General features: G+C 38.0%; 1 protein-coding gene across 10 annotated transcripts in view; it reads left to right on the top strand.

Moving 5' to 3' along the window:
• Window positions 1-16,757, top strand: part of DMD (dystrophin) — a 2,178,366-nt gene that overhangs the window by 1,749,287 nt on the left and 412,322 nt on the right. For all 10 annotated transcript variants that reach the window (XM_037821041.1, XM_037821045.1, XM_037821047.1 and 7 more), the window contains 2 exons: window positions 5,551-5,671; window positions 6,292-6,560. In XM_037821041.1, the coding sequence (XP_037676969.1) occupies window positions 5,551-5,671; window positions 6,292-6,560 (390 nt within the window). The remainder of the gene's footprint in view (window positions 1-5,550; window positions 5,672-6,291; window positions 6,561-16,757) is intronic.

Below are 16,757 nucleotides of genomic sequence, written 5' to 3'. Positions count from 1 at the left end.
TTTAGGGTCTATCTAGTGTCCTCTCATCCTCTAGCTAATGCTGCACACTAGAGGAAAAGCCCCAACCAACAGTTCAAACCATGGAACTTCTGAATTTTTGGACATTAACATCTCCTTTAGGGAAGAAAGCACTAAGTTGAGGAAGGCAGAGAGGTTACACTCGGCTTTGGGCCTGAAACACAAGAGTAGACCCAGAATAAGATCTCTCATTTTTTTTCCAAATGACAGCATTAATAATTTTTTTTTCTCTCATAAGAATTCATGAGACCCAGCTTTGACCCGCCAGCCTGTTCCACAGCTAAATCAACCTGGCCTCCATATCACACACTCTGGTGTTCTAACTGGGTGTTCTGTTATTTGTTCAACATTTATTGAGCATCTACTGTGTACCAAGCTATGGCTATAATTTTATCACTGATGATGTCTGGTGGAGACTTTCTTCCAAACTGCCACCATATAACAGGCCTATAGCTGATTAATGATCTCAACATATTGCTTATAGAATAATAGAACTGAATGCTAGAACTTAGATAAGGTGTTTAGCAAACCCCCTTTTTTAAAATGAGGACATCAAGTCTCAGGGCGATTGTATGACTTGTTCTAGATCCCATAGCCAGGTTTGGGCCCAGCCTGGACTTGAAGCCCAGGACTCCTGCCACTCAGAACAGTGCTCTTTTCACTGCCTCAGTCTGCCTCCCCAAATGGCTCCATAGAGTTCTGCTGATATGGAAATAGTGCATAGTCATTCCATCAGATTTCATTCCCAATAATACATATGTAACTTTGCTACTTCGACGGGAATGTAAGTAAAATTCAGCTCCGGGAGAATGGTACATGTTTGAAAGAGAGCTGTGTTTGGCAAAGCAAGGGCTTGTACTTACATCCATAGTAATAGGACCCTGCATGCCTCCTCTCTAGGTGAAAGCATGATAGCTTTTCTCCCTGTAATGCCAATTCCTGTACTCAGAGCTGTCATGCTGCCCGTCTCTTCTCTATAGTACATTAAGCAAATCAATATCTCATCCTTCATCTCTTCCATACATGGTTCTGAGCTACTTCTATTTATGGTCTTATTGAGTATTTCTTGTTAATATTTACCCTGATTTTTTTTCCTGAAAGCAGAGGAGGTGGAGATTATAAATAAATAATCAATGACTTGGTTCTTCTCTACTCCTTCCAGCTGTTTTGGAAGTTTCTGATTTGCTTCATAGCCATTAGGATTTTCTGCTTATATGGACATATAAATATAATATATGTATAATTTCTATTCCACTTATACGGAAATATAATACACTGATAACCTTAGGTAAATCCTAACTTATCTGTACCTCAATTTGCATTGGTAAAACATTCATAGTATTAAAGTATGTGCCACAAACATACCTACTTGTCCAAAGTATGAACTTTTTAAGGATATAAGACCTGATCTTTGTCCTTAAGGAGTTAATACATAGGCTTATCTCGTTTAGGCTCTATGTTCTCTATAAAGACCACGGATACCCATTCCTAAAACAGTATCTGGTGCATAGTAGGTACTCACAATGTGTTAAGTGAATAAATGGAGTAGAACCATTTTGTATAGCCATGCTAAAAATAACATATTCATATTTATAGTCTTTTCCATATAATAAGAAACATTACCATTTTCTTCATCCTCTCATTTTCTTGAACCAACTATTTCTTCTTTTTTTCCTGTTTTTTCGTGGATTTTCTTTTTTACCCATTTTTGTTTTTAGTCTAAATCTTCCTAAATTATGAAGATAGAATTCCTTAACCCTCTCTTCATCTACTTTCTTTACTTAATTTCAGACAACGAAGTGAAAATAATGGTGCTTATGTCTTTGTAATGACAGAACTTCCTTTGTCTTTTCTTTAGACTCATTTTAATCCTCAGTGATTCATATTTAAGACATGAACTGTGCAGCTGTGATGGAGCTAAGCCCTTGGCAACAATTCGAGGGGCAAACAAGTGGTTTCTCGCCATGTATGGTCCTTAGCCTTGAAGTACTTGCTGTTCAGTTTTAACGGTGAAATTGCACCATAAAATAATGACCTGGATCTTTAAGTTCATTAGGCTCTTCAAGATCCATTTTCCTACTTTACAGACCTTGCTCCAACAGTTATCTCCACTTTCTCCTGTCTAGATTTTTAACATATTCCTCTCTCCCAGGGTGACCAATGGCCCTGGTTTGCCTGAGATTGTCCTGGTTTTAACATTGAAAGTCTTGCATCCTGAAAAACTCTTTAGTCCTGGGCAGACAAGGACAGTTGGTTCACCCTACTGCTAGTGTCCATCTTTCAATCTATATTTCAAACCATTCCTGTCTTACAAAAGCCAAAGAAAAATCTTCCCTTTACCTTGTAATCTTCTCTGTCCTGTCCTATCTTCTTTTCTCTTTCAGGAAAAAATGATAAACAAATAGTTTTCACTTGAAATGCTTGCTCCATCTTCTCTCACTCGCTCTTCCACTAAACCTACTTTGAGGCTACTGCTCTGCACCAGAACTGCTCACTCCAAGTCACCAATGACTTGTCCACTAACTCCATGGATACTTTTCAGTGCTGATCATGCATGACCTCTGCATGTCATTATTGGACACTCTCGGTCACTTTCATCCTCTCAAAACTTTCACTGTCTCTTCGATAGTTCAGTGCTCCTCTTTCCTCCCAATCTCTCCACCTTTCCATTCCTTTGTTTTCCTTGCAATTTTTTTGAGATATAGTCACATACCATGCAGTCATCCAAAGTGTACAATCAGTTGTTCACAGTATCATCATATAGTTGTTCATTCATCACCACAATCAATTCTTGAACATTTTCATTACTCCAAAAGGATTGTAAGCTCTTATAGGCAGTTACATCTATTCCTGAATTGTAACAGTTATTTCTAGATTCTGAGATGCTGAGCTCTTGTATATAACCTGGTCAGTCCCTGGAACTTCGGGTATCCCATGTGACAGGTGAGCTGAGACTCAGAGCCAGAGTCCAGCAGCTATGAATGTCAGCATTACCCCATACAGCAAATGTTAAAGAAGCTGAAAGAGAGATCAGATTTCAATTAGATATATGAATGAAATGGACTTGGTTAGGGCTAAAGGGTAAAGGATGGTATTGACTGTGTTTTAAAACTTCAACTTTTGCATGAGACCAAAAGTAGAGATGTACATTTGGTGGAAAAAGTTTATTTTCTGTAGCACGCTATGTAATTTAACTTGTATGGTCAGTTTATTCAAACACTATAATTACATGGAACTTTGAATAGGGAGTGAGACCTGATTGGTATGTGCAGGTTAGTGTTAAGCCCTGGTACATCCCAGAGTAATTTGAACAGAGAATAAAAAGTATTTGAAAAACCCCATTGAGGGACTGGGGAAATATGTGAAAATATTAAATTTACCCACCTGGGGAATTCCTTGTATTCTCCATTCCTTTTTGACCTCTCATGGGAACTTCTTCCTCTATCTGCCTCTTTAATTTTGATGTTCCTCAGAATTTTCTTCTCAGCCCACACCACTCCCTCAGCAATCTCATCTACTCATGTAATTTTAATCTTTGCCTATATGCATAATATTAGGCACTCAATGGATATTAGTTGAATAAGAGAATACCTCCTAAATCTCCTTTTCCTCTCCCCTAAACATCAGAGTTTCATTTTTATTTCTTTCTGGAAGGATCATTACCTGTCCAAGCTAAGCTTATGACACTCCCTTACTCTGTTCCTCATACAGACTCCCCTTAAAAATCCATCTTAGTTGGATTTTTAATATTCATCCTTACTAATTTTATCCTGAATGCATATATGATGTCTTCTGGATCAGAGACAGATTTCTTTTAATTACCTTACAGGAAATAACATTGCCACACTCCTCCTTGTCCCAAGTCTTAACCCTGGAGTGATGCCATGAGAGCTGATGACAAATTTTCTTACATGAGTGGCTAGGCCCTCCATATGCAAGGGAAATAATTTTTCTCTGCTTATAAAGGAGAAGAAGGCAGCTGCCCCCCTTCCCTCCTGAATGAATCTCCTTGGAAACTTACTAAGCCTGAGTCTTAGCTCCAACCTCTCCAGCAGCCAGCTAGCCCCATGTCTCAGCTCTTACAACCTGAAGATGTCTTTAAGGTCTGGATTTCATAATTTTTGAAATGTAAGTACCTAGAAAGATAGCTAATCCAGTCTTCCTAACACCTTGGGGCTTTCCCTAGGAATCTAATCTGAGCTGTAACCATTTGGCTCTCTTGGATTGTAATATTCCATTTATAGAACTCCATTTTTTTGGTTCAAATGCCTTGCCTCTCTATACTAAATTATAACTATGAAGAATATTTTTCAAAGTATCAGTTTCAGAATTCCTTTTGAATGGTGAGCACTATTAGGATTTTTGTTTTGTTTTATAAATGTCAATACCACACAATACCATTCTAGAGCACTTCTGTAACATAATGGTATATTTGGCATTTAAGGAAGATACTGCTAATTTTTCTCCCAGTAGCAGAAGGTGGTTTAAATTCAGTAGGCAACATTGGTAGGTAGAAGACAGAATTGAAAAAGAATATGAATAATTAAGCCCTAGATCAGGGCAATTATTATCACTGTTGTTGCTACAGTTGTCTATTAGCATTTATGTGGTACTTAATACTTTTATTAACATCTTTACTTCTGAGATCACGGAATCTGGGTCAGTGACTATTTTAGATGGTTTCAAAGTATCTGTTAGTTTATTCTAGCTTCACAATATGTCCCACAGCCCTCTCTCAACCCTCGATTATACATGAACTGATTGTTTTCACTATGCTTCTAATGTGTAAGTTTTCTCCCTTCTTTTGGTCCAGAAATTCCTAAGAGCAGAATATATGCATTTTGCTTTTCTTTTAATTCCTTGTTTCAAGGAAGATTATATATTATAGTTTAAAATTGATAACTAGCTTAGGTGACCTCAGGGCCCTTCTTCTAGGTCCACTCATTTCTACCATTCTCAAGTATGTCACAATCAATAACCTGTTGGGAATTTTCCAAAGGTGCTGTGATATTTCACTTAGATTATTGTGAATACAGTATTTAACACATTTGCATACATTTTGACAGAATTAACTGGTGATTATCAATTGAATGAGTTGCATTCCTCGACATAACCTGAGAGTTTTGTCAAATGGCACTTAAGACTTCCCATCACTTTCTGGACATCCATTCATTTGGGTGTGCTAGTCTTCGTTACCCAGCCTTGCAATACATACCTTGCAGCTTGAGCTCTAGATTTCAAATTTAGCAGTGAGATTATATAAACAAAGCAATCTTATCTTGAAGGAAAGTATGTTAGCATATCTCAAAAGCTCCTCCCTCCTCCACAGGAGAGAGTTTTACAAAACACAGCGGCTTCCTGATTAGCAGAAAGATCCTATAGCCTTCTTTATCACTTTATGATTATCAGCTTGTAAATAGTGGAGATTGAAATTGATCTGGGTGTTTCATAACCGAGTTCTGAGCACCAAGGACTAACTTTGAGAAGAATGCCACAAGCCAAACAAGTATTTCTTTTCACCTCATTTCACAGGCCTTCAAGAGGGAATTGAAAACTAAAGAACCTGTAATCATGAGTACTCTTGAGACTGTATGGATATTTTTGACAGAACAGCCTTTGGAAGGACTGGAAAAACTCTACCAGGAACCCAGAGGTAATTGAATGCAGAACTGTAATAACATATTGATAGAAGGATCAGTGGTGACAGAGCCACCCATCCATTCTTGCTGCCAGGGTCTGGATAACACTCATATTTTCTAGGTTAAATAGAATCAATTCAAATGAAAGAAAGATGATGAAAAAGAATAAGGAATCATAAGCCACCATGCATAAGAATGTTTTACATTTATAAATAAACATTAAAGAGATTAGTGATCAGTTATTGAAACATTTAGAAAACAAACAAAACGAGCTTATGTGTGAGGAGGAATTCTTTTGTTTTATAGATTACAAACTAATTTTCCCTTTAAGAGCTTGAAACTTGACGTAAGTTAGAGCTTGTGGTGTGTGTCCTAACATTTTTTCTAGACAGTAGCTTAAATGAATCTTGGATTATCTGATTGATAAAAGGTAGAACTGATTCACTCAGCAAGACACATTATATGTGTTCGACTATATCAAAATGTATGCCAAAGTCTTAAAGAGCCTTTAATCATTAGATTGGCCTCTTGTTAGAACTGTACTTTCTTTTTCCAGTATGACTTTTTCAACAATGCTATCTTTTTTAAAGCAGAAGTGCATGTGGCCTAAAACCTTGTCATATTGCCAATTTAGAGCTGCCTCCTGAGGAGAGAGCCCAGAATGTCACACGGCTCCTACGAAAGCAGGCTGAGGAGGTCAACACTGAGTGGAAAAAACTGAACCTGCACTCTGCTGACTGGCAGAGGCAAATCAATGAGGCCCTTGAGAGACTTCAGGAACTTCAGGAGGCAACGGATGAGCTAGACCTCAAGCTGCGCCAAGCTGAGGTGATCAAGGGATCCTGGCAGCCCGTGGGCGATCTCCTCATTGATTCTCTCCAATACCACCTCGAAAAAGTCAAGGTACCTTCTACTGCTTTGCTTCAGGGCCATTTGAGGGACTTGAAAGAGGTTCTAATCTGAACTTGAGTGCAGTGTTTTCTTCCCACGAAGTTAAAAATAGGGGCCCTAAGAAATAGAAATAAGTCCATCTTTTACAAATTCAGAGTCTTCTTGCATGTGATATTTTCTCCAGGAGAAGATAGGGATCTGATCAGCTGTGTGTCTTCAATGATATGAAATGAAATATTGAAAAATTACAGAGCAAAAAAATCATTTTGATTTTGCTATTTGGAAATTAGTTTTAAGAGTGTGCACTGAGGTATTCTGATTGGTGTGTCAAGCAGTGAGATTACATAAGCAAAATGCTCTTACCTTGAATGAAAGTACATTAGCATGTCATCATGCTACTTGGTATCAAATTAGGAAAAATACAACACAATCAAGAGCTGAGAGTGTAGGTTTGGGCCTTTTTGCTAACTAAATTATTTGATTAGGATAAGTTATGGTCACTGTGAAATTAGGCTGTTAATGCTGACCTTCCCTCAGAATACAATCTGCATATAATTTTTAGTTGCATTAGTCTGCTACAAATATGAGGAAATACCATTATATATTTGGAATATTACAGCTCATGAGACCAAACTTAAATCCCCTTGCAACACAAGTATGGTAAATATATCCATAAAGAAAGAGTACACATATTTAGGAGTATCGTTTTGAAAACAGCAACTTTTTATGTTTTTATTTGCACATCTAATGTTAAGAACATAAAAGTCCTCCTAGATTCAAATTCAAAAGAAGTTAAGTTCTCTCCCACACCTGGAATGTTTGCCTGTACCCTCATTCTGGAAGTCCTCTTCCCCCATAGCTTTCACAGCACTGTTCTGTCCATGTTCTTCACCCGCCTCTATTTTCTTTTTTTTTATTTTATTTTATTAAGATTTATTCACATACCATACACTCATCCAAAGTATGTAATCCATTGATCACATTACCATCATATAGTTGTTCATTCATCACCTCGATCTATTTTTTTTTAACATTTTCCTTGTACCAGAAAAAGTGAAAGCAAGAATAAAAAAAAAACAAGTAAAAACAGAACACCCAAACTGTCCCCCCATTCTTCCTTTATGTTTTTTTTGCCCCCGTTTTTCTACTCATCCATCCATACACTGGACAAAGGGGAGTGTGATCCACATGGCTTTCCCAATCACACTGTCACCCCTTCTCATAAGCTACATTTTTATACAATCGTCTTCAAGATTCAAGGGTCCTGGGTTGTAGTTTGATAGTTTCAGGTATTTACTGCTAGCTATTCCAATTCATTAGAACCTAAAAAGGGTTGTCTATATTGTGCATAAGAGTGCCCACCGGAGTGACTTCTCGGCTCCTTTTGGAATCTCTCAGCCACTGAAACTTATTTCATTTCATTTCACATCCCCCTTTTGGTCAAGAAGATGTTCTCCATCCCACGATGCCATGTCCAGATTCCTCCCTGGGAGTCGTATTCCATGTTGCCAGGGAGATTTACACCCCTGGGTGTCAGATTCCACATAGGGGGGAGGGCAGTGATTTTTACCTGCCATGTTACCTTATCTAGCAGCTCTATTTTCTTGATCTTTACCCACTCTTCAAATGTTGGTGTGCCCAAGTTTCTAACGTTGGCCCAATTCTCTTTTCATTGTATTAACATGCCCAGTTCGAAACGCCATGGATGGTGACAGACCCAAATCTCTCGTCTGAATCTCCCTTCTGCATATGACACTGGAGCTGCAAATAGAGCTATTCTGAAAACAAAGTCATTCATTCTCTCTGGTTTTCCCATTCCCCTACCTCACCTCTATCCACTTCTACCTACCTGAAGTCCAATGAATGAAGAGCATACATGACCCTTTCTTCCTGGCCCTAGCTTAAATTCCAGACTGTAATTCCCATCCACCAGCATATTTGATTCACTCTGGCCACATCACCCCCTTTACTCAAGTATGCCGTCTTTTTCCATAACTCCCTGCCTTTGCAAATGCTCTTCTCTCTGCCTGAATCACCCCTCATTATCTGCCTGGTGAACTCCCATTCAGCCCAACCCAAATGTCATCTATCTTTATAATTTTCCCTGAGTTTCTCCCACTCTCAACTCTCGCCAAGCAGAATGAGCTGCTCTCAATTCAGTGCTCTCATAGCTCATTGAACAGGCTTAAATTGTCACACTTAAATTTCACAAATCTTGTAGCAAGTTGTTTATGTATGTTTCCTTCCATAGAAAGTGTAGTGCCTAAGAGCAAGGATCATGCTCTACATCTTTGAATTCCCAGCTCCTTGCATTGTGCCAGGAACATATAAGGAATTTAAATTAGTTTCTTCATTCATTCATTCAGCAGATGTTTATGCGCCACTATGCAATGTGGTAGACATGTAGTTGTGAATGAAACAGACTTGGTCTTTGTCCTCATGAAGCCTACAGTCTGCTGTCAAATTGAATAGCTCTTCATTAAAATAGCAGGTACAAATTTTTGAAAGATTGAAAAGTTGACTCTATAACTTCTATAATCCCTTCTACCCCAACATTCTGTGACCCTATGTCTATCATTTAAAGCAAGGACTAACATTGCTGAATTCTTGAAAATTAAAATAATATTTTGAAATGTATTACCTTCTATTTGTTCTGCATTAATAATCGTATTTTTTCCAGAAATATCAAATCTGATTTTTTAATCTTTTCCAAAAATGAGAAATGAGTTTCAGAGAATATCTCAAAGGAAAACTTAGTTAATAAATCAGTTAAGTGGCTGAATGTATAGGCTTTAGAACAGATATACAAGATTCATTTTTAGCCATATCTGTCACGCAGGAGCATTTGTAGGATACTGAGTATGTATGTAGCACAAGTCAATTATCAAGAATAACTAAAAATGAAAGAGCTCAACAGCTGGCCTTCACCCAACCCTATCTGCAGTTCTCCTTCCAGTTTCCCTCTCTTCTCTGTTCTTGTTCATAAGACCAACTTCATTTCCCATACCTTGATATGTAAGGCTCTCATCCCAATCCCAATAATGGCAAAAGATGTAAACATTAAATATTCCTTTTTAAAAAGTACATACATATGCCCACAATTCTTTCTCAGACATCAATACACTTAAGTTATGGTATTTATCTGAATAATTTTATGTACTGATCATAATAGATATGATTATTTTGGTTTCTAAACTAGTATTATATAAGTATTTTATGCATATTTTAAAGTTATGGATTACATGAATTCATATATATTTATTTATGTTCAGTAGTTCTCTTCAATTTTGCAGTGGGAAGAAGATAAATCATTTTTCTCCATTGCCTCTCAATGACAACCAGGTTTGAGACTCTGAAGCTTTGGTGATGGTAGTTTACAAGAAATGAATTGGATTAACTAAAACCTATTTTAAAAAGAAGTAGAAGAGTACTTAAATCTGCTTTTCTCTCCAGCAATTTAAGCCCTTGGAGGCTCCATACTGTAGGGAACTCCAAACTGAGAGCTAGGCAATGAGCCAGAAGAACATTTTATATACCTGCCTCAGTTCATTCTCATTACCTCTAGTGTCTTATCAAAATATCATCTCTGTCCTGATCTTATTTGTTAAAGAAATTGTTATTCAAGTGACTATGAAATATGTGTTTCTGTAGGATTTGGCATTATATCATTTCATTAGCAAATATGGCTTCTGAAAGGCTTGGGGAATGGAGAAAACATTATGGCTTGGGGAATGGATAAAACAACAACTAAGTCTGGGGACTCTATGGAAATGGAGCTATTGCTGCCTAATCATCTTCAGGATAGTGTAAATATAGTAAATCAAGAGGAAGTAACATAATTTTACTATTGACTATTGAACTCACAAAGAGAATCTCAGCCTTCAAAATACAGCTTCCATAGGAATAACCACTGGCATAACATTTTAATTTAAAATGCCTCTTTACTTTAAAAATTCATGATTTATATTGCTTATACAATGTTTTGAAAACAGAATCATGATTTCTCACTTTACTGGAAATACCAGTACTTATTTGAGTGCATAGATACTCTACTTTCCTTGTGGTAATGAGCAATAAGAATAACTCCTTGAATCCGTAGATGCTCCATATAGATCATGAAGTTGATTATCCATGGGCTTTAATGCAGTAGAATAAGTTTTGAACCTAAGATCTACACATGACATTTTTGTTTTTAAGAACAACCCTGACATAGAAAAGCTTGTGAGTTGTTGTTGTTCAATACTTGGTTTTTGTCCTTAATCTATCTTAATCTATCTTAACTCCTATTCACAAAAAGTTGTAAGTCGTTCTTGGGCCAGGAATATTTACTGCTTTCATTTGTCTGTTGACTTTAAACACAGTTTTTCTCACACAATAGTTAAACTCTCCCAGGCTGCTATCTTGGAATGTGCAAATTTGCCATATCCACGTAGTTATGCATTTTACGTGTTTGGTCAGACTTTTAATTTCCGTATTTCTGCTGTGAAAGTCAAAGGCAGGAATTCTGTGAGCTTTTCTTTTAGGCTGTTACAAAGAAATATCTTGAGTAGAACTTTTTGTAATTCTAATTAAGATTAATTTAATGATGTGCATAGTGGACTACGGATTCCGATGAAACCACCATGCCATCCCTATTTATTTATGTTCGATTTTCACATCTAAAACTTTAAGCAGAAAACTGGCAAATGCATCTCTTCAGGCCTACCATCCTGAGACCTTAAGGCTTGGTTTATTTCAGAAATTTGTCAAAGAAATGCTATCTCCATATTTGGCATTGAGAAAACCAAGTATATTTCCTGCTGACAGATAAGGTGAAATGTGATGTATCATATTAGAATTTCATCTTCACTTTGGCAAGCAGAAAGCCTGCAGCCTTGTTTACACAGCTCTATCTTCCCTTTCTGTTTTTCTCTTCTTAACCCTGGTTCAAATCTTTTTTCTTCTTTTATTAACTTTGCTATATTTGTCACTTATATGAGCCAATCACAAATCCTTTCTTATATATGAATTTTATAAAGAAAGTTTATAATCCTTTCTCATAAAGAGTTCTGTACTGCTATACAGAACCCATCACAAACAGGGCAGCTGTAAGAATGATACAAAATATATAAGCTCTTCCAACTCTGAATAAAGGAGTGACATCCCCATATCTAATGAGGCATACTGCCCATGGTAGGAAGAGAAAAGTTTACTAATATTTTGTTGTGACTTATTGCAAATGAATTGCTTCATTGAGGCTTTTGTTGTTTTTGCTTTATATACAAAAATGCTATGTGTAGTAAGTAAGCCTTTGATCAAGAAGAAAAAACAAATAAGATGTAATCCTTTGTAAATCTGGGTTAAATATGGAACTAATGTGTGTCACATGGAGTAACCAGGGCTTTATCTAGTTTTTGAAGCATGCAATTGTGATGTTTAAAAGCTTATGATTTGGCCTTGAATATCTGGGAATACATGTATAAGAAGTAAATTCTTACTATATACTTTGAAAGCATAGTATTTTTTTTTTAAATAGAATGGTCACTGTTGGCTTTAATAGAGCTTAGAAATCAATGTATGAATTAGTCATCTTTAAAACCCTGACCAAATTATTTGTAAAATATAAAACTAATCGTGGAGTCGGGCAAGATGGCGGCATAGAGAGGAGTGGAAGCTAAGTAGTCCCCCTGGAACAACAACAAAAAACCAGAAACAACTAGTAAATAATCCAGAATAACTGCGGGGGGACAAACGAGACCATCCATTCTTCATACACCAACCTGAATTGGGAGGAATGCCCGAGAACACAGCATAAAATCTGTAAGTAAAACCTGCGGAACCAGGTCGGGAGACCCCCTCCCCCATAGCCTGAGCTGCGGAGCCGCGTGGTGCCACAGAGAAGCTCTCTCCCAGCAAGCGAATACAGCTCAGCTGAGCTCCAACTGGGGTTTTAAGTAGCAAGTGTGAACTGCTCACTACAGGTACGCAGCCCCAAAAAACAGACAGAGGCTTTGGGTGACGACTGACCTGGGAGAGCTGGAGGGTCGCCTTGGACTGGGTCTGAAGGGGACTATCTGTTTCTTTTTTGGCTCAGTGGAGAAAGCCCCAGTCATTTTCAGTTTCCAGGGCTGTGACTCTGGGAAGGGTGGAGACACCACAAGCAGAGAGCGAGACCATTGAAATGCTAATGACCTCCACCTGAGGGGTCTGTCTTCTCTAGGAGGAAAGGGGTGGGGCCCTTTCCATTCAGAACCAGACCCCAGAGCCTGGGGGAACTCGGCCATACCTCCTCACACCAGTCAAGAATTATAGGCTAACAGGCGTCACCTGCTGGGCAGAAAAGCACAGTGACCTGAGGCATCAAAGGGTGGAGCAATTTTCTAAGACACACCCGCAGGGAAACCAGATACTGAATATTTCTTCCCTCTGGGACCTGAGCCTGTTCTGGTCTGAGAAAACCCGATTTGGATAACCAAGGAAACCATGCCTAGACAACAGAAAATTACAACCTACACTAAGAAAAACAAAGTTATGGCCCAGTCAAAGGAGCAAACGTACACTTCAACTGAGATACAGGAATTTAAACAACTAATGCTAAATCAATTCAAAAAGTTTAGAGAAGATATTGCAAAAGAGATAGAGGCTGTAAAGGAAGAACTGGACATGTATACGGCAGAAATCAAAAGTTCAAAAAACCTACTAGTAGAATCTATGGAAATGAAAGGCACAACACAAGAGATGAAAGACACAATGGAAACATACAACAGCAGATCTCAAGAGGCAGAAGAAAACACTCAGGAACTGGAGAACAAAACACCTGAAAGCCTACACGCAAAGGAGCAGATGGAGAAAAGAATGAAAAAATATGAGCAACGTCTCCAGGAACTCAAGGATGAAACAAAGTATAATAATGTACGTATCACTGGTGTCCCAGAAGGAGAAGAGAAGGGAAAGGGGGCAGAAGCAATAATAGAGGAAATAATTAATGAAAATTTCCCATCTCTTATGAAAGACATAAAATTACAGATCCAAGAAGCGCAGCATACTCCAAACAGAAGAGATATGAAGAGGCCTACGCCAAGACACTTAATAATCAGATTATCAAATGTCAAAGACAAAGAGAGAATCCTGAAAGCAGCAAGAGAAAAGCAATCCATTACATACAAAGGAAGCTTAATAAGACTATGTGCGGATCTCTCAGCAGAAACCATGGAGGCAAGAAGGAAGTGGTGTGATATATTTAAGATACTGAAAGAGAAAAACCACTAACCAAGAATCCTGTATCCAGCAAAGCTGTCCTTCAAATATGAGGGAGAGCTCAAAATATTTTCTGACAAACAGACAATGAGAGACTTTGTGAACAAGACACCTGCCCTACAGGAAATACTAAAGGGAGCACTACAGGGTGATAGAAGACAGGAGTGCGTGGTTTGGGACACAATTTTGGGAGATGGTAGCACAACAATGTAAGTACACTGAACAAAGGTAACTATGAATACGATTGAGAGAGGAAGGTGGGGAGCATGTGAGACACCACAAGAAAGGAGGAAAGATAAAGACTGGGACTGTGTAACTTGGTGAAATCTAGAGTATTCAACAATTGTGATAAAATGTACAAATATGTTCTTTTACGAGGGAGAACAAGCAAATGGCAACCTTGCAAGGTGTTAAAAATGGGGAGGCATTGGGGGAGGGATGCAATCAGCATAAACTAGAGACTGTAACTAATAGAATCATTGTATTATGCTTCCTTTAATGTAACAAAGGTGATATACCAAGGTGAATGCAGATAAGAGGGGGGGATAGGGGAGGCATGTTAGACACTTGACATTGGTGGTATTGTCTGATTCTTTATTCTACTTTGATTTAAGGTTATTTTTCCTTTTGCTGCTTCCTAGCTGTCATTTTTTTTGTTTCCTCTTTCTTTTGCCTCTCTACCTTCTTTGACTCTCCCTCCTGCCTTGTGGAAGAAATGTAGATGCTCTTGCTTAGTATGAGCAGAATGTTCAATTAGGATGAACTTAAATGTTTGGAAATGAACAGGGGTGTTGGTAGCAAGATGTGAGAATAACTAACAGTGCCGAATGGTGTGTGAATGAGGTGGAAAGGGGAAGCTCAGAGTCATATATGTCACCAGAAGGAAAGTTGGAGGTCAAAAGATGGAAATGTATAAAACTGAATCCTATGGTGGGTGTGCCAGTTTGAATGTATTATGTCCCCCAGAAAAAGCCATATTCTTTGGTGCAATCTTGTGGGGCAGACAGAATAGTGGGGATTAAGTTGGAATGTTTGGATTAGGTTGTTTGTATGGAGATGTGCCCCACCCAGCTGTGGGAGGTGACTCTGGTGGGATACTCCCATGGAGGTGTGGCCCCACCCATTCGGGGTGGGCCTTGATCAGTGGAGCCATATAAAACATGCTGACTCAAAGAGACTAAACGGAGTACAGCTGTGAGTGACGTTTTGAAGAAGAGCAAGCTTGCTAGAGAGGAATGTCCTGGGAGAAAGCCATTTTGAAACCAGAGCTTTGGAGCAGACGCCAGCCATGTGCCTTCCCAGCTAACAGAGGTTTTCCGGACGCCATTTGCCATCCTCCAGTGAAGGTACCTGATTACTGATGTGTTACCTTGGACACTTTATGGCCTTAAGACTGTAACTGTATAGCCAAATAAACCCCCTTTTTATAAAAGCCAGTCCATCTCTGGTGTTTTGCATTCTGCAGCATTAGCAAACTAAAACAGTGGGCAATGTCCATGATCAACTGTACAAATACTAGAAATCGCTTCCATGAACCAGAACAAATGTATGACAATACAATTAGAAGTTAATAATAGAGGGGCATATAGGGAAGAACTATATACCTATTACAAACTATATACTACAGTTAGTAGTATTTCAACATTTTTTCATAAACAGTAACAAACGTACTATATAAATACTAGGAGTCAACAATTGAGGGGGGTTGGTTAGGGATAGGGGAGGTTTAGAGTTTCCTTTTCTTTTTTTCTTTTTTCATCTTTCACTTTATTTCTTGTCTGGAGTAATGAAAAGTTTCTAAAAATTGAACAAAAATTAAGTGTGATGGATGCACAGCTGTATGAGGGTACCCAGGGGCAAGTGATTGTACACTTTGGATCTTTGGATAATTGTATGGTATCTGAACAATCTCAATAAAAATGGAAAAAAAAAAACTAATCGTAAGTTAGTATTGCCAGGAGAGCTCATCATTTAGTTCCATGTATTCCCTCTCATTTCCTGCTTTGTTTATAAAGCTAAAAGCAAATTACGTAGGACAGCAATGTCAAATCACTTTCCTTACCCAAAGCATCTGATTTTAGATGGCACTGTGTGTTTTACAAGTCGCTACCTCGGCTTAGACAAATAGAACCTTCGTTTACCATGCTATTGCCATCCCGCCTTTGAAACTTCGGAAAAGGCAGAGCGGAGTAATTGTTTCAGACATCTGCTTAGCATACTTTGAAGTGCATATAAGTTCTTTTTCGGTTTCATTTGAACCCCAGCTGTCTTCACCGAAGTCTATAATCAATCTGAATTAAGTTGTCCTACTTCTCCTAATAAGTCTCTTATTAAGTTCTGCATCAGCCTCTTAGGGAGACTTAAAAGCTAATTCATGTAGAATTGCCATTTTCTACTAATTCATTTGTCAGCTCTTCAAATTCCAACTAAAACAATTGCAAAGCCTATTAATTTGGCTCTTCATAAACAACTTATGTAAGTGTAGTATACATTGGAATCAAGCAAACGATTTAAAACAGTGGATGGGAGGAAATGAGTTGACACTCAACACGCTCCTTTTGACTATGTGGAGATGCCTTCCACATTCAAGGCATAAAGCCATTTATCTAATAGGAAAAACATCCTTCTGCTTTTACTTTCATAAATAAGATAATTACTGAGTGAACTTTGCTTAAAGATACGAAAAGGCTTTAGAACAGTTGGAAAAAGAACATGTTCTTTTTATTATTGAGCTTATTTTAATTTGAACTGCTTTGTGTTCCTGTGATAAAAGAAGGCACTAGAATTTGTTACCATTGTTATTGTACTAAATCAGAGTTGTACAGCTCCTCTTCAGGTCATGGGACATTTAGGAGAACATGAGTAATCAAAGTGTTCAGCTAATGAGTTCATATGACATTATTCTCCTCAAGAAGTATTTAATTAGATAATAAAATTTCTCCAAAGTATATAATCCTTCCTGCTATTTGAAAA

Source organism: Choloepus didactylus, chromosome X (assembly GCF_015220235.1).
Source record: "Choloepus didactylus isolate mChoDid1 chromosome X, mChoDid1.pri, whole genome shotgun sequence".
Taxonomy (NCBI): Eukaryota; Metazoa; Chordata; class Mammalia; order Pilosa; family Megalonychidae; genus Choloepus; species Choloepus didactylus.
The sequence above is the reverse complement of the archived record's forward strand: the minus strand, read 5'-3'. Positions and strand labels throughout refer to the sequence as shown.